Source organism: Pholis gunnellus (assembly GCF_910591455.1).
Source record: "Pholis gunnellus genome assembly, chromosome: 3".
Taxonomy (NCBI): Eukaryota; Metazoa; Chordata; class Actinopteri; order Perciformes; family Pholidae; genus Pholis; species Pholis gunnellus.
The window spans coordinates 7848607-7867939 of NC_136529.1; the positions used below are offsets into that span (position 1 = coordinate 7848607).

Consider the following 19333-nt stretch of genomic DNA (forward strand, 5'->3'; position numbering starts at 1 on the left):
GCCGTTGGTGTCACTCCCTATCGTCATTGGACTTACTTGTGCAGGTGCTGCATCCTAAACATGTCCGACACAGAACATGCCACGAACGAGTGAGTAAATGGATCGTTTCTGTAAAATAGAGAGTGATAATAACAAAGTGATGCCGGCACCGGTGGAATCAATTGTAACAGAATATTTTTGGTGTGCGTTTTTTTTCTTCTTCTTTTTTTTCAGGGGTCAACGTAAGTTTTTCGGTTCAAGATGAGTCTTCACAGTTTGTATTTGAAGTGTAGTGAATAGGCTGCAGTCTCATGCTGACTGGCTAGATGCTACACAGCTGCTTCACCTGAAAAAAAAAAAGCATTAATATTGTGTCTATGCTGCATGTTTAGCTTCCATATCAGAAATGTCCATGATCATGTTAAATATGCATGTGAAGTACATTGCCACTTACGAGGATATTGTTGTTATGTACTTTAATACAAACAATATCCATGAAAACTGCTTCTAAATCTAAACTTTAAAGAGGCTGGTTGTATTTTTTCTGCAACCTCGTTACCTGCTTTACACACTTGAGTCTTGCATTTATTGTTGCTTAACACACTGCATCTGCTAAGCTGCTGGCTTCACCATACAGCATACTGTATTTTTGGCGCGTTGGTGCCACTGTAGAAGCAGCTGCCGTCCTTGAGCTCTTTGGCTAGATTGACCTTTGTCCTCTCAGTCAGTCCTCTCTATCTGAGACTGGAGACTGTTCACTTTGTATAAACATCCCAGTGGATCTGTCCTTCCAATTCAAGTGGTGCAACAGGTCACCATCAGAGAGGAAAAGGGCTGTGCCTCTATTTCTGTCTCCTTTGTGATGCTGTCCATGTGGGCCACTGTACAGCCTGGCTGTCCCTGAAACTAAGCGGCACCTGTGCCCCCTCTATGCGGAGAGGGATCCCTCTTAGAGAGCAATGTAGGTCAGCTTATGTTCTCAATATGGGACCTTGGGGAAGACAGCGACACATGCACAATACCCACTTTCATTTTTTATGCCTGTTAGAGGTCCTCTAAATGCAGGTTGGCTTACCTTCTTTGCAGTGGAAAGAGGTTGAGTTACCTAAAGGGACTCTGTCTAAAGGCTCTGTGTCACTTGTCGTTACAGAGGCCCACTGAGGAGAGAAAAGTCGAGAACAAAACATACAGCACTTTGAGTCCTTTGCAAATAGTGCAAAAGCTAAATGCAGCTGTGGGAAAGCTGGTGGCAATTATTTCCCTACTTCAGTGATATCCAAAATGTTGAGATGGTTGGAAAGGTGTGGGTGGAGGAGGGCTAGAGCCAATCCCAGCTGACATTGGGCAGAAGCAGGGTACACCCTGGACAGGTCGCTAGACTATCGCAGGGCTGGACAAAACATCCCAGATGGAATTATAAAATAAAAATGTGTAGTATATAACAACAATTTAAAAATACAATGAAAACATATGTGTACAAATGCTTTTCAAAATATAGCTGTAGGTTTTAAAGGCACTGTCAAAAATACACAGAAATAATTTTGAAATGAATGCTGTATGAGATTTGTTTGCTTGCTAACGATACATGCTTGCTTTGCACAGAAGAGGAGGAGGTGGAGGAGGAAGAGGTAGCAGAGGAGGAGGAGGAGGAGGAGGTGGAGGAGGAGGTGGAGGAGGAGGAGGAGGAGGAGGAGGTGGAGGAGGAGGAGGAGCAAGAGGAGGAAGAGGTGGAGGAGGTAGTAGAGGAGGAGGAGGTAGAAGGTAGTATTACTTATTCTAATATCTGTTTGCATGCCAGCTGTAAATAGATGACTTTATTCTTAACACACTGTTGTCAGCCATGCAGTCTAATGACAGTGTTAGGGTACATGTACAAAAATAATATATTGTCGCTGTCCAAGGAAAACCATGTTTCTCCAAAAACTGTTCATCAGGTGAGAAAAACAACCTTGTTCCCAACTTCATGACAATGCATTTCAATGCTGAGCTGCACTTCACACTCTAATTCATGAGGAGATTCTTGTTTTTCACTGGACAGTGATGATGATATACAAGTCTGGGAATATAATGTGATTCTATCTCTCTGTACTACTAATGTATCCGTATATCTGCTGAAAATTCAGTTAGTGTTTAAATTCCCAATTTGAGTTGGGCAGTAAATTTAACGCTTAAATACAAATCCAAAATCATGTAAATATTGCATTTCTCTGCATCTTCTGTTGTTTGACTTAAGGACAAATGACTCTGTTAGTTACTGGGTGGGGACTCAGGTAGAGACAACATATAGTTTATCTGTGATGATAATCTAAAGCCGTGTCCTCTAAACACACCTGCATTCCTCTCTGGATAAGTCCACCAGCACCGACAGGAGATGGTCGGCTATGTTGTCTCAGTCACAAAGCATTCGACTGAGGTCATTCCAAGTCCGATCATTATCGACAGCTTCCGTCAACTAGAGGCCAGCAGGATTGCAACCTGTGTCACTCAAAAATGACACTTAATAGCTAAAGTAAAATATTGGTAACCTAATTCTTTGAATTACTGAATGGATCCTATTCATTTTGTTTGGTCTCTTATTACCTTTTTTTTCTTTTTGTCTAATTCGAATTTCCAATTCATGTTGACTTTTTATGTCATGATATCGTGGTGTTTGTTATGTGTATTATTTTAACTGTATTAAATAATGATAGTAAAAAAAGATATTTGTCAGCAGTAATCCCTTACATCAAACTTAAACCTAATTTTGACAATCATATATACTTTTAAAATCTTACCGAGGATCACGTGTGTCCCCGTTCATCAGTGTCATAATCCTCTACATGTGTGAAACGTTTGACTCTGCACTGACCCTCTCATCTTTTCACAGATACTTCAGAGGACAATGACGCAGGTATGGACAGGTTATATAAGAAGTGTGTTGTGCAACAGTATATAAAAATGTTGCTCTGTGGGGTTTTTCATGCGTTTAATTTTTTATTTTTATACATTGCCTCATAAACTAAAGATTTGACTTCGCTGTTTCTTTTTTATGCGTATACAGATGAGGCAAAGCAGAAGTCAAAGTAAGAACAGAGTTTATATGTATTCAAATAACTTAACTTGAAACTAACTCTGTGAGAGACATATCAAGATGAAAAGATTTACATTTTTCCATTCTGCTCATCAGGCCTGGTTTTGTGCCCAGCTTGGTGCCTCCTAAAATCCCAGATGGAGAGAAAGTTGACTTTGATGTGAGTTCATCTCAGTACTGATCAAAGTTGCACCTGCAAGCTGTCTTTTTTGGAAGGCAGATTATTGCATGAACTCAGAATTCAACTTCTTGCTATAATTTCAGGACATTCATCGAAAACGAATGGAGAAGGACCTGACTGAGCTCCACACTCTGATCGACTCTCACTTTGAAAAGCGTAAGAAGGAGGAAGAAGAGCTTATCACCCTCACAGATCGCATTGTATGTATTTTAATTCTAAGATCAAGCGCTGTCTTTAAGTCACATTTTGATATTAAGTGATATTGTTTTGGTCGGAAAAATGTATTTTCTTTCCTACTTTAGGAGACACGCAGGTCAGAGAGAGCAGATCAGATGAAGATCAGGGCAGAGAGAGAGAAAGACCGGCAGAACAAAATGAATGTACGTATACGAAGACGGATAACATCCATATGTCACACATCAAAATACTGTAAACTAAGTGATTAAAGGTACCATAATGTTTTCCACCAGGAAGAGAAAGCGAGAAAAGAAGGGGAAGAGGCGAAGAAAAAATCAGACGTCGATGCAAGGAAGAAGATGATTCTGTCCAACTTGAGTTTCACTGGATACCAAGTGAAGATTTTCATTATCTTTAAAAATACACAAGCATACTTTGTAGATGTACAGAAATGGCTTCATGTGCCCTCTTCCTCAACAGCAGACACAGCCTGGCGCGAAAAAACCAACGGAGAGGGAAAAGAAGAAGAAGATTCTTAATGAGCGACGCAAAGAGTTAAATGTCGATCACATGAAAGAGGACAAACTCAGGTAAAATTACAACACATGACAAAAATTTCCCTCATTTCATTACAAATACCCTTGCATGATCGATCGCTTTCTTGTCTGTACTGATGCAGGGAAAAAGCCAAAGAAATGTGGGACTGTGTTCGCCAGCTGGAGGCCGAGAAATTTGAACTTCAGTATAAGCAAACTAAGCAAAAGTATGAGGTAAGGTATCGCGTCATCATGTGTAGCGTATATCCCCAACCTGTTTTGATTCTGGGATGCAGGCCAACATATAAATAGACCATGACAGAGAGCTTTATGGGAACACTTACTGACGTTATGTTTAAGACAATATCTAAATGGTCTGCCAGTTTATCAGTTATCATAAGTGGAATTCACCCAAAAATCAGTGTCTGATAAAGACAAAAGAGTAGAAGAATAATTAAAGGAGGAGTTAGAGGTTTTATATACAGTATATATATATAGCCTACCTAGACTGCTCTACAAAAGCAGAGAGACAGAAACAGGGAGGAGAAAAGAGCTACGTTTTAGGCTAGCTAGCCAAACAGTTTAAAGATAATAGTATTATTAATATAAGAGAAGTAATATCAATATCTTACCTCTTAGTTCAACTCAAAGTTCAACTAACAATTTGTACAATTAATTAATCTTTAATTTGAGTAATTCAAATATGTGATCTAAATGTGGTGCAACCATTCCACAAGAGTCAGCATTTGAGACCGCTACTCTTAAGCTAGGCTAGTTCAGCAAGTGTTGGCCTACTTTTTTTTCCTCCATCATAACGATGGGGCTCGACTGAACTCATGTACGTGGGATGTCAAACTGAAATACTAACATGTAAAATCACCAAAATGAATTTCTCAATTATAGAGAACAAGTTAGGAAAAGGTTGATAAATGTAGCTTCAGCTAACGCTAACTGTGGCTATCTCACCAGCTAGCTTTAACTTTAACAAGCAGTAGGCACATTTTAGGCTTCATGCTCTTTTTTCAGACACATTTCTGTGGCATAATACATTTTTAAATGGTAAAATAAATGTAGAAAAGTCAGATTTTAGACTTGGCCAAATATTTGCAAAATTGTGGCTTCAGTAGGCTGAATGTCAATACATTTTTTAACATCATTTCCACAGATCACGGTGCTGAGAAACCGGGTCACTGATCATCAGAAAGTGTAAGTCTATTGTATTATGGATATTCACATGATTTTAAGTGCTTTCTAACACTTGTAGGCTACTGCATGAAAGCAAGAAGTAGTGCTGTGGTTAATGAATGCATTTTCTTTGTCCCGAGTGTGACGAAATATTACTTCTGTATAAAATGCAGAATATCGCCTCTTTTCAGTGAGATGTAAGCAAATACATTGAATCTCATGAGATAAATAAATAAAACGTAGCCCCATCTTTACCAGTTGAAATAGAAAAAAATAAACACATTTATGCATTAACAATTATAATCCAGTGATATAGTAAACATAATGAGTAGTTTTACTTTTTGTATGTTTTGATGCTCATACTGTTGTTCTACTATTGATTAAGTCAAATTTGAAATGCCTGACTTTTACTTGTAACAGAGTATTTCTGCACTGTGGTATTCCTACTTTTACTTTTGTGAAATATCTGAGGAGGCTACTTCTTTCACCACTGCAACATAAGACATCTGACATCTAATATTTATCTTTGAAACAGAGGATCTTTCATCAAGACTGGTAGAAAGAAAAAAAAGAAAAAGCATACAGTAGATTTGAAAAGGCAGAAAGTAACTTAATTCAGGTAATCATTAATTTCCTGTTGCCAAGTCTGCCCTGATGTAAACCTTCACCTGGTGACCTCATTAAGTTTCCACCTCCTCCTATATCAACTTCCCCTCAGCTTCTCTCACTACACTGATCTCTGTTTGTTTGAAGCGGCATCAGTTGCAGCCTGTTTGTGTCAGCTGCCCGACAGCAGAACTAAAGTAGCCAAACAGGACCGGGAAAACAAAAAGGGGCAAACACACGAGAGGAGTTTAAACAAAGGGCAAGCTATCTGAACACCATATATGCACTCCGTCTTGAAGGAGAGATGGGGTTTAAATGCAGGTACAACAGCTGAGAGAGCTTATAACTGCTATATGATATCATCTGTAGCTCACAATAAAACAGTGACCAGAGCCTGCTGCCATCCAAATCATGTGGATCCTTCAGTCCTGATGTAGCCTACAATCAAGGATCAGGCTCTGAACAAAACTTAAACAAGCTTATGTTGTTTTTCCTGCAGAATATGACATTGCTTTTGCAATCCAGTAATACTATAATTCTGTAACTGATCATTTCAAAGAGGAATCCCTATGAAATAGAGGCTTGAGTTTTTTTAATTTTCAGATAAAAAAAGTCCTAATTCATGTTCAGAAATTGTATCATGTCAAACAATAAAAAAACATAATTTGTCCCAGTTTCACCTATAATGTATAAATATATGTGCTCATGGTGAAGCTGCAGGGATCAGGTACCTCGGTAGCAACAGCAGATAAAGATAGCAGTCAACTATTTGGTAGCAAATCCCCTTACAACAGCAGACAGCTATGACAAGCTCTCAGCGCAGTATCTGAGGCCAGCAGCAGAGCTCTGTGGAGCAGTGGTTCCCAACCTGGGGGCCAGGACCCCTGAAATGAGTCATCATGTCAAATCATGTTTATTTTTCTCTACTATTTGCTATTTTACAATTAGGAACCTGAGAAAGGAAAATCTCTCTTTGATAGAACTTCTCACAACTCATTGACTTGCACCTTGTCATTGGGGGTGGATATCGCTTTGTGGTTAAAGATTTAGGTCAACTGCTGTACTGGAATGAACTGCAATTGGGCCAGACTTAACATTGACCTGACGAGATTGTAGAAAATAAAAAAGAGAGATTTTGGTCTGCAGTGGTTTCATGCAAGTGCGAGAAAACGTCTAATGGCCAGATTCCAAACTATGAGGATAAATTGCTGCAAATAAAGGGTTAATGACAATAAAACCATAAAGTTAAGACTTTTAAGAGAAGGCTTGTTTCTGGTCTCATGATGTCTGAAGTTTCCTTTCTGCAAAAACAATTTCCCTAAAATAATTTAAATTTCAAATGAAGCCAGAGTGACTTATTTGCGCCACAAGAAATAATAACATTTCTGAAGTTCATTAGAATCAAAAGAGCGGTGAGACACACAGCTAACTTTTACTTTATTCTCAGATCAAAGGGTGGCAGAAGCAAGCGTGGCCTGAGGAAGTAACATGTGACGTCAACCTGAAGGAAACTGCCAACACCTGACAATAACCGCATCATAATGTTTTTCTAAATACTTGAACATGCATGGACAAAATGACAAATGCTCTTAATTATGGTATCTGTGAAACAAAGTGCATGCTGAGTTCATCTGCAGGAATGTAGCAGAATAGTAGTAGCAGACTGAGGTGTTACAGCTTGTGATTATTAAACAGGGATTTGACAGGGGATGTGTAACCGATTAAAATGACTTCACTGAAAGGATACCACTTTGACAAGATTTACAATGTAATCCTAGTTCTATGTCTTACCACCAAATCATTTTTAGACTAAAAGTGAAGTTGAGACTAATTGATTAGTTCTTGTGTGTACGAATTTGAGGTTGCAATGAATTAAAAGAAAATCTTTGTTTAACAAACCAGAAATGGTGGCCTCTGTCTCTTAAGTCTTTAGTTCCTTCACTTGTGGGAACTTTTTTTTTTAAACACACACACACGCACACACACACCTTTTTTTATAAGGACAACTTGTGTTTGCCAAATCCAGACAGCCTTGAGCCGTGCTCACTGTTGCCATACGAGACCATAAATCTATCAGAGTGTCAAATGAGTTAAAGTGTCACCCATGATCCCACAATTCACTTTTGGCCGTTGGGTGAATTACGTGGTTTGAACTGTTGAGGTCCAAAGTTCAAACCCGGTGAACAATTACATAATACACCGAGTGCGACAACAGCTGCAGCGTCTGGCCCTAAGAACTTGTTCATAAGCCTCAGAAAATAAATTAGAAGGGTGGAGTAAACAGAATTTGAAAGATGTGTTGCTCATCTGCCCAGAAGCATTTCAAACTCTGCAGCCAAAAGCCCAGAGGAGGTGTGACGAGATGTGAGTGACGTCTAATAAAACTCTATTATTTATTCTGTACAAGTGACTTTGACAAATAATAAACGGATAATTAATTCAAGTTCACGAATTTAGTGACACAGTTACAGCTTGGGGAGTAGAGCTCTGTCAGCTTTATTAATTTCACTTTTTGGGGACATTACAAATATTTCAAGATCGTACACATACATATGAAAAACAAATGGATACATCACCAACAAAAATTATCAAATATAAACACATATCACTGCTTAAGACAAGGTCACTGATTTTATAGCAAACTTATAAACTATAACAGAAAATGTCCTCCGTTAGCAATATTCATTTTACATAATCTTTTTTAACTTTTTTTTTTTACATCCGGTCACGATGTTAAAAAACAATCTTAGTGCAAAATGTAATCTTAACCCTCGAAAAGCAAACAATGACTGTCTAGTTGCTAACATGTTGCATCTTGGCCTTTCTTTCCCACAAAGGAAAAACAACCGTACGGTATTTACAGGGATACTGCCTGTTCATGGAAGCGTTATGTGGACACATGTATTACAACTGTAAGTCTTTGTGATGTTAAAAAGGAATGTCGCTCAGCCTCAGTGGATGTTCAGCAGACCTTCAGGGGAGTTTCTCTGTCAAAATGACTTCCAGACGTCCGTCTAAGCTGCTGTTAATCGACAACTTGAACCGACCTGTGTGCCGCCGTGGTGATGTCATTCACAAACGAGGACTTACTCATCCCTCGCTGCAGGAGAAATAGTGAAATGACAAATCAGTGCACCACCTCAGTAAACACACTCAACGTACAGTGGGTGACAAACCAGTGCACTTAACTGCACTGTGCTCATGGCGCATTTCTCAATAACACGCTTTGAGTTGGAGTCAAAAAGGGAGTCATGATGCATTGTGCTAATGTGAGGTCGTACATGTGCCAACAGAGCGACACTGAGCTACTTGATTCCTTGGCCGTATCGCTTTAAGAGCCTCGCTCACATTCAATGGGAATTCCCTGAGAACGTTTCCTGAACCGATCTTTCTCCCTCCGTTTCTCACAAATACCTGTCAGAGGCGTTGACACTTTCGAGTTGAAGGTGCGAAACAGAGAGGACACACCCAAACCCTGACATGTCTCGTCACTCGGGGTTTAAACTTCAACTCACCTTTTTTAGGACGCTTTGTAAATCTTTTTCTGACCACATGTTGTGGAGCAGCAGGCCTGCAGCTTTGCTGGATTTGGGTAAATATCTTTATGGAGGGAAAACAAATGTTAAAGATCCGTTTGGACTTCTAACATGCTAGAAATATAACATGTATGCAAATTATATTCCCGGTGAGTCATAGGTAATCCCCGTATCTTGAATAATTGTAGCTTTTCTTAAGAATACACATCCTCTCTCCGCTCACATGAAACCTTACCCATTCTTGCTGAGCTCTTTCAGTGAGTTAATCAGGTTGGAGTTTAACAGGTACTTGGTCATCGCAGGTTCCGTCATAAGCAGGCAGTTAGAAGTCTGGCAGGCCATGGACAGCGTGTCGTCAGACTCATTTCCTTCCTTGGCTGCGCTGAGGATGCCCAGTAGGTCTGGGAGGGCTTTACGAGCTTCAGTATCAGAGCAAACAAAACCGACAGTCTGTTTAACACAAGCAAACACTTGTAAAACCAAAGATTATTGTTGTAATGCATTTCAAGGTACTGACTCAAATCTGACATGAAGCAAAAAGCACTGTAGATTCTAAATACATCTGAGTACTATGCTTAATCATATTTGTGTTTAAAACAAGCAGGTGACATGGTTTTTGTGCCACGCGTCTTACCTATGGTGCTGTGCAAGTTTGGGTTTTGGGTCAGGTTTCGTACCAAAGCCACTGCGTTCCTCTGCATGTTGACGTTCTTTGATTTTAAAAAGGGACCAATAACTTCCAGGCCATTCACTTTCTGCACAATGGTCTGGCTCATTACACTGGAGACCTGTGAAGACAAAAAAACATGTGAATTCAGGAAAGTCTGAGTGCAAGCACATACCGAAACATACATATATAAAGTTGACCTAGAAGTTTTAATGGTAGGATCAAATATTTACAATGATAATTACAAGGTTATCCAAGCTAGTCTCCATGAGCTACAACTGCTCGTTTTCTTTTTTTTTTCCTGGTCGGTGTGTAACAAACAGCACAACTTATTTTTTCTTACAATGCTTTCTTGTGCGGTGAGGTTCTGCAGGGCTCCACAACAGGCCTCCTGTGTTTCTACTTGCTGGCTCGTCTCAAGCAGAGACAGGTAACTCTGCATAGTTTTGGAGTGGATCAGCAAACCGGCCCCACTAGGTTGTGGATCCTCAACAACCGGGAAGTCAAAGTGGTGCTGGACAAGAAAGGGGGCAGAAATGCTGAATTCGTGTCTGTGTGCAGGACAAGATGGAGGAAAGCTTCTGTGTTTAATGACAAGGCAAGAGGAGATTTCTCAGTTGAGAATGGATGGATGGCACGATTTTACTTTGACTATTCTTTTTAATTTCTATTTGTGTGCCGTTGATATGATGGCGAAATGAATAACTAATAAATATTAATAATCAAAATTTCACTGTAGGATTTCTGGAAACATATACGATGAATCTGAATGATTCATGGGAGGCCATGTCATGTCATGGGAATGCAAACATGCAACACACTGAATATTTTGTTATAACACAAAGCGAAAGGTAACGCCTACTGGAGTCAGAGCACAAAGTCTCGCACTGTCACTCCAAGTCTATAAGTACCGGCACAACCGCCATAATGTCGGTACAGTTACTAGACAAGTCACGCTGAGGAGTAAGATTAATGAATGCCAGACACACTGACAGATTCTGTCTAGACAAACTGAACCCTTGTGGGAAGTGTCTTAAAGTATTTTCGCCCGAACCATCATAATTCAAAGTATCCCTTGGGCCCTGTTCTACATCGGTACGCACACTCGTCTCTGTCGGGCACCCTCCTCGTCTCACCTCGTGTTCTGACATTTTGCCCTGGTTACTGAAGCAGCCGGTGGGGCCGGTGTCGCCCTGGCTGGGTCCCTTGTTGACCGTCTTGGTCAGCGCCGTGATCCTGCTGAACAGAGCCGGAGCCTCGGCCTGCAGCTGGAACGTCAGGTTGTGAAGGATGCACACGCAGTTTTCCACAGACTGTTTCAACAACACACGACATAAGGGCACGTTTAATAAGACTCAAGACACTCAAATAGCAGAGAGATATTTCGCCACTAATAGATCTATGGTAATGCTGTAAAACATAAATAATTGACTAGAGACGGGAAATGTGCCTTCTGTTGCATTAGAACCGCTCTGTGCAAAACTACAATAGTAGTTGGCAAACTTCAAACTGCAGCTCCCTGCTATTATGATGACTGCTTTTTTTCACGTTCCACTTGAAGGTGTGACATGTGAAAAGAGGGTGGAGACAGAGACACAGTGCAGTATGAATAAACATATTATTTTCTCTCTCTCTCTCTCTCTCTTACCTTATCGTCTGGTGTTCCTGCATCCACGCAGACTTTAATATAATTGACCAAAGAGTCGACCAAACCTCGACATTTTCTCATCGCCTGTCTGTTGCTTTGCTTCGTGCTGCTCAGGTTTCTGTTTGAAATGAAATATCACATGTCAAACTTCTGATCCATGAAAGAGGTATTCTTGGCAAAGAACTCACATTCTGTTTCATGACGAGTGACGACCATAACTATTACAGTCAGTGTGTAAATGTAGTTATGGAAACACCATGGCAGCAATGCAGCAATTTCATTGCCTGATATTGATTTCGCCGTGCCTTAAAGGTCAACAATAGTAATCTTGTTCACTCAGGGAAATGAATAAAACAAGTCAAGTCAAACAACTACAGCTTTCCCAGAATAATACGGGAAATCAGTCAATGTTTTACATAAGAGCCGTGTGTTTACTGATGTAGTAAGATAACTGACTAACATGCGGATATCACCTGTGCCTGCGGTTTGATTGATGGTGATGTTACACATTTACATTCACAAGTATTAAAACACCTCTGCAGCTCCTTTTTCTGTTTAATTAAAGCATCAACTCTGACAGAAAAGCGTATTTATAGGTGCAGATGGGCTTGTAAGGTTTTGGGAAGACATTGAAGGCATAAAGGAATAAAGTTAATATCAGTGGAGACACAAGATCACACCATGTACTAAAATGTCCTTAAAGTTCAGTCAACATCTCTGAAGGCTGGGCTGGTGTTTTAAAATAAATTATTTTTGTCTAAGTGTACCTAATAAACTGGCCGCTGAGTATATGTCTTATTGTGATGATATTCAAACTTAGTAAAATACGACATGTATTTCTCACAGAGGTGACATAAAAACAACCTTCGACTGTGTCGACAAATTTACATTTGTACTATTTATTTATCCTGGTCCCAGTTTACAATGTTAATTATAATGGTACAGTCATCATTCGCCTTTTTCCAGAGAAACATCTGCCTTGAACTCCGCGCGCCTGAACATCGTGTTAACCCCACCCTTTGTAAAAACAAGGCAGATTAAGAGCGTGCGACCGAGAGTAGTAGTAGTAAAAGCGGTAAAACTACTGCCATCAGTAAGCTCATAGTTTGCAGTATCGGTCAGTGCTCCAGTGTCATTTGTCTACATTCACATTCAATATATTGACTAATTCAGGCCTTTCATAATGTTGGAGCAAACCGATACTGAACCAGTTTTCTACTGACTTTTCCCTCATCACAAATCTTTTATCATGCACATCATCATATTCATATGAAAATAAATCTCGACAGGAAAACATTCCTAAAAGCATGTTTTACACAATTCCCTGGTGCATGTTTGATATTTACAGCTGTTGTGATGTAAGGACGTCATGTATAAATATGTATTAATGTGTCTACTGCTTGGTCCAGAGTTACACATAGAAGCTGAGCCTTATGACAGCTGAAGCAAACACACTGGCGTGATATCAGGTGCTCGGTTGGATCTTCTGCTTGCCTTAGACATCCGGTGGCATTATAGAAGACCTCGGGGTCCCGGCTGCTACTGCTGGTCCGGTCGGGACCTGTTGTGTACGGGAGGATCGCACGCTCCATTAAGACAGGCAGAGCACTCTTTAGCAGGTCTGGCTTCACGCTGTCGACGGAGGACAAATTCCACAGAAGACCTGGAAGGAACATGAAAACCTCAGCTGTTTTTAAATGTATTCACAGCACTGTGGGAAAAATATAAAACATCATTGGGATGTCAACTTTATAGGTTCAAGGTGTGTGAACATTTTACTTTTCTATTGCACGTTTGACTACGGGAAAATCTGAGTGTTGACCTGGTAACTGAAACTTGATCTTTTCCCGGATGTTTGTAATGTTCAGATTCAATCACAGTAAAATCATTTAACACTTTTCCGCCTAAAACAACATTTAGCTTCATCGTTAGAACAGCAGCGAGGTGATTTTGGCAATATGCTTCCACACTTGGCAGAATGAGAGCACTCAAGAACAGCTTAGTGATTGACAGGAGGATCTAAACAGGATTACGTATGCAACACACAAGTGGCTCTCTGTCTGACTTGTTTGCATGGATAGGTGTGTGTGTGTGTGTGTATGTGTGTGTGTGTGTGTGTGTATGTGTGTGTGTGTGTGTGTGTGTGTGTGTGTATGTGTGTGTGTGTGTGTGTGTGTGTGTGTGTGTGTGTGTGTGTGTGTGTGCACACTTATGTGTCGGGTTGCATCTTCCAGAGCTAACGTGTACCTGTCAGCTGTTTCTGTATCTCTACAGAGTCCGTATCTCTGAGCAGAGCCGCAGCCTCCGTGACGCCACCCGAGCGATGCACCTGCTCCTTGTTGTTGTTGCTTTTGAAGGACAGGTTACGGAGGGCAGCCGAGGCCGTCTGCCTGACGTGTAAACTGGAGCTGCGCAGCAGATCCACCAAAGGGGGGATCCCATTGAGCTCCAACACCTGTGAGACGAGAGGGCTTCGGGAGTTAGCGCAGTAATAATTTACCTTAATCCAAATGATAGGGATTTGCTCAACATGAAGCCTGTATTTTCTATGACGGATTACGATGAGTTCAATGATACTTCACGTCAGCAGCAAGGCTGCAATACAAACGGGAAAAAGCGAGCCACAGCCAAAGGCCGGAGACCCCCAGGGACCCCTAACAAACCCAGGTTTACTGATGGTTAAAGATACAATCATTAAAGGGACAGTTCACCCCCAACAATACGTATTTGTGCTCTTACCTGTAGTGCGATGTATCACTCTGTGAGTTGCCTAGTTTGGGAGATATTTGCAGTAGAGATGTCTACCGTCTCTTGAATATAACAGGACAACATGGCCCTCGGCAATGTCTCTTTTCAGATATCATGATCCGGTTACTGAAGATAATCCACAGACGTTGTTGTGAGCATCTTCATGCAGGAAATATTTTTATTTTAACCATAGTTAAAAACAACGTACTGTGAGCAGTACATTAAACTGCTCACAACAAATAGCATTACCGGTAAGAGGAAAGATATGTATTTTTTATTTTATGGATGCACTTCTCTTTAAGATTTTCATAAAACCAAAAAGATTAAATTAAGTGTTTTTGTTCATATTTAGGCTCAGCAATAGCCCATAAATACCGTTCTATCCTGTAATTACTTGTCTAAATGTTAGTGTTCCCTGCTGGAGACGTGCCAAGGCAGGATCCAAATTACAGATCCAAGCATGAGGAGCTCACGGGAAAGCTCAGATTTTATCTCACAGGTATCAGACACACTGTTTACCTTCACAGTGTCACAGCTGTATTAAGTTACTGCGAAATCAATCGTTTTGACTGTGAGTGGGCAATGAATGAATGTTCATTTTTGGCAGGACAGTACATTTACGACATTTGTCAGGATCTCCACACTGAGTGTGTGAAAAATGACGAATGAAATGAAAGCAGTGTGTCAACATGACATGAAGATAACAAGACAAACCACCTGCTCTTTAGCCTTGTCGTCGATGAAAGTGTTGTGCTGTATGTAGGAAGCGCCACAGTGCTGATATGTCTCGTCGTCGTTGGAAAGATACTCAACAGCCTCCTTCATAGTGATATCAGCAACTCCACTGTTGTCGTTTGACCTGTAAGAAAAAAAAAACAATGTAAATGCTATTTAAACACACAGAGGATGCAAGAGTCATTTGCTCAGTGGCACATTTGATTTGAAATTAGCGGCCAACTAACCCAGAATCGCCTTTGCTCAACGGAGCACTCTCAGTGACGGGAGACTTCGGGAGTGTTTTGGTCACGTTCACTTGGCTGCTTACGAACTGGCTGTTTGTTTTGGTCTGGCCTGTGCCGTTCACAGTGTGCACAGGCTGCAGTTGAGGCTGGGATGCGGTGTTCGTTACAAACTGAGTGGAGACCCTCTCTGTCTTGTAGGTGCCCCTGTTGGGAAGGAGCTTCTGCGGAGGAACGGAGCGCTGTGTCACAAAGCCTCGAGCGAGCAGATCAGAGTCGCTGCGGCTGGTGTTGTTTTGACCGACCACCATGGAGCCGAGAGGGGCGTGACCCCTGTTGCCCTGATAGGCAGTCGTGCTCTTCTGCACACTGGATCCCTTACCGTTGTTGACTACACTCCGGCTGAAGTTTTTCTCTTGGATGAGCTGCAGAGCCAAAGAGCACATGTGTTTGCAATGAAAGATAATCTTGTCTCGTGAAGGCTTATTTCACCAGCAACGAAGCAAAGAGTGACTGATATAAAGCTGGCAATGGAAAATGTAAATGTGAAAGAAGGTTTTGGTGTGCAGCCCTGTGGGTTGGTTATGCGACGGCTGGCAGCTTCTATGGGAGAGGCCGGTAAACAACATATTTTTGTGAGGAGAGAGAAAGTCTGGGTGAATCTGGAAACAGGTTTTTGAGGAAGAAATGGGAGAAAAGTCTGCTGAGGACAACAAATCTTTCCTATTTTTGGTATTAGGCCGCCACAATATGAGAAATACAGGGCCGTACTACGATTGATTAGACAAGCAATTTGAAGACACCATATCGGCTACTATAATGGGCATTTTCTTTACGATTTTCGGACACCTTATAGACAAAACAATCATCAAATAATTCCGATTGTTGTTAGTTTCTGCCCGAATCTATATCCAATCTATTTTATGGTGTTTAAACATTTTAAAATAATAACAACTCTAAGATATTAAGTTCTAATTAAGATCCCTCACTAAACACTGTCATTTGTGCATTCTTGTAAAATGATTGGTAGCTACGGCCCTGCCTCATTACCTCTGCGACTGAAGATAAACAAAACAATATTAATACGCTCCATAACTTACAGATTGAGAAAAGCCATTCCCCAAGAAGAGGCCTCCGTTAGATGTGCTGGACTGTGAGTTCAGAGCTTCTACGAAAACGGAGTCAAACGAAGGAGCTGAGGAGACATGAGGAAGGTCATCAGCTGTTATCATACACACAGTTCATGAGATCAATGTCTTCAATGTATGACCTTTGTTTAAGCAAACAGAAAAATCTGTTACTTATTCAGCTGGCGGCATGCCTGATCTTATTTTATTTATTGGACGGTATAACTTATTGCTTATTATACCTGTAAAGGTCACACTGCCAATCTTATTTCTATATTTATATTATATCTATATCTGTTGATATTGTTCAATCAATAATCACTTGTATCCTATATTGAGATAGAACTCTATTTCATTTAAAAATACGTTTTGACATGGTGGACATTCAAATAAAATCTACTAAATTAATGATTTTAAATTGTTTCATCCCAAATGTCAGATACAGACTGGTCTCAGGTTTCAAGAGTCTTCAGATTTTTTCTTTTTCTTTAATGAATTATTTTCCTGTAGGTAGAGTTAATGAGATTTCAAAACATATAGGCCAGGGCCATTAGCAGGACGTTAGAAATACAGAGTCCACCGACGACCCCTCGCCACCATAAACATTTGACCACAAACCAAAAAGAGGGTCCCTAAAACTGTCAATTATAAAGTTGTGTTATTACTGTTCCTATCTTATTTTTCTGCTCTCTGTTCAGTTACACTCCCCGTGAATTTAATATTCCAACATAAAAGTCTAGAAGGTTTTTAAAAGCCTTTTCCACACTGCCAGAGTGGGTGAAATGAAAACTTCCCCCAGGCTGTAAAAATATTCAAAACAAAAAAGGTGAAACGACCTCAGTTTCCTGCAGGACTGAGGCATATATATATATATATATATTGTTTTAGAAATAAGCAGTCTTGCCACGTTACTTATTTAGATTATTCTAAATGAGCTTTTAAATGAAAATGATCTCCACATTATATTTAAATGGAGCAGTTCTTTAAAAGAAATCCCCCTGAAAATCAACAACTGCAACAAGAGCTTTGTCTCCATTTTCTCTGAACTGTAATTATTGCCAGATTGCATCATCATCCCCCCCCCCCCCCCCAAATCCTAGAAAATTAAGGAAAGGTTCTACAAAGCATAACAGGGTTATGGATGAAAAATAGCTTACAGCAACCAAAAACAATAACAAGTTGTAATTGTATAATGTAAAACTCTCTTCAGTCCCGGGTTGTAGGCTATGCAGGGCCCTGGTGTATTGGCTGCTCTTACATGTTGGAGACAAAGAAGTAGATCCACTCCTGCTGCCGCTGCTGCTGGACATCCTCGACCTGGTCCTCCGGATAGTCTGCACTTGTTCCATGACGCGCTGTTGCGCTGATCGACCCTGGTGAACAGACGGCAGTGCCAGCGACGTGTCGCCCACATTCCCGATGGAAATGGCCGATTTCAGCGGATCCAGATTCATTTTGTTTCTGTACTGTCCAGGTGGTCCGACCGCATCCAGAGGTGGCTCGTGCGTAAAGCCAGTTACCTGTGGAGTGTCGGGAGTTGCCAGAGGAAATAAAAGCGCACCTTGCCCTGACCTGCCCCATTAGACCGCGCCCATGCAAACACAATACAGCACTCTCTACTGCACTTTCACTGGCTCGTCTTGGCAAATACCACTCCATCATGGAGCACATGACATATTCTCCATTGGCAAACAGTAGTAATAAAAAGTAACTATCCGCTCAAGCGAAACTATAAGGTAGTAACCTACTTTACTTGAGTATTTCAATCATATGGAAGAAATAATAACAAGACAATAAGTAAAGTCCCGCATTCAAAATCGTGCTCATTTAGAAGTGCAGAAGTATTATCAGTGAATCTAGAACTGGTTTACTGTCAGGCCTATGACATAACTAGATGTTGAATCCAGATGAATCAAAGCTATTACTTCCTGCAGTAGCTGGTTGAGGTGGAGCTACTTTACTTCATATACTAGGTAATTTAGTCCAGTGGCTCCCAACTCAGAGACAAATCTGACTTGAGATAATTAATGGAGCGGGGAAGAGAACAAACGTTAAGCTAAACAAATAGGAATTAATTTCTTGAATTTTTTTCGTGCAGATATTGTATAATGTTGCTGCTTTGGGTCATTCAACTGTTATAAAAAAACACAGCTCAAAAGACATCTGAAACATGATATTTTACACGGTTTTATGGAAATACAGATGCTGAAAAGTAACATCTGTGAAATCAATGGAAAGTAAAAAAATAATTTCCACAGTAAAAGTAAAAGTATGTAATTTATTAATTTAGCACAGTAATTAATTAAATGCACTAAGCTACTTTCCACCCCTTGTATATCTTATAAGAATGCTCTGAGGATGGCCAGTATGCTTACTGAGTACTTCTACTTATAATAACTATCACTTATAATACGTCAAATTCTCAAATTGTTTTGGTATATACTTAGGTAAAAGATTGAAGTACTTCTTCCACTACTGGAAACCAACAAGTCAATGAAGGCCTCATTCCCTCATGTTAACAAGTCATAAAGGCTACGACAGTCAAAATTAATCACTTGAACTATTAATCAAACGTCACACAATCAACACACAAAACGGACTACATTAGGACAGATAAGGGAAAAATAACACGAGAGGTGTAAATGTAGATAATAATCACGCAACCCAAACATAGTTCAGACCTGTTCACGGTGCATTTCATTCCTTCTTACCTGCCACGACTGCAAGAGTTAGAAAATGATGCCATCACATGACAGTACACTGCGAGGCAAAAATGGGATTCGTTTCAAGTATTTATTTAGCAAAAACGCAAAAAACGGGGTGATAGAATGTAATAGGATAATATGCAAGTAATATATGTGGGGTATGGATGAGTTCCCTTTGACCTACTTGGCCTACAATTTCACTTAAATGC

The 19333-nt window shown here is 40.4% G+C and overlaps 2 protein-coding genes across 2 annotated transcripts; one reads left to right on the plus strand and one right to left on the minus strand.

The window, feature by feature from the left end:
* Positions 1-1613: 1613 nt before the first annotated feature.
* LOC306715816 (troponin T, cardiac muscle isoforms-like) lies at positions 1614-7639 on the plus strand (the record flags this gene model as incomplete). The annotated part of the gene is made up of 11 exons (XM_079186293.1): positions 1614-1740; positions 2837-2869; positions 3020-3041; positions 3146-3209; positions 3314-3430; positions 3533-3610; positions 3701-3802; positions 3888-3997; positions 4087-4177; positions 5109-5149; positions 7182-7639. Coding segments are annotated over 11 exons (825 nt in total), but the record flags the coding sequence as incomplete, so codon positions are not given.
* Positions 7640-8211: 572 nt separating this feature from the next.
* On the minus strand, positions 8212-17969 carry pkp1b (plakophilin 1b). Its single transcript, XM_079156954.1, has 13 exons — positions 17678-17969; positions 16393-16487; positions 15296-15717; positions 15051-15192; positions 13833-14040; positions 13080-13248; positions 11586-11703; positions 11074-11250; positions 10281-10451; positions 9905-10058; positions 9506-9689; positions 9250-9334; positions 8212-8834 (listed from the first exon to the last, which is right to left on the minus strand). Exons 1-13 carry the CDS (start codon positions 17871-17873, stop codon positions 8760-8762), a joined length of 2196 nt encoding a protein of 731 aa, XP_079013080.1. The 5' UTR covers positions 17874-17969; the 3' UTR covers positions 8212-8759.
* Positions 17970-19333: the final 1364 nt, after the last annotated feature.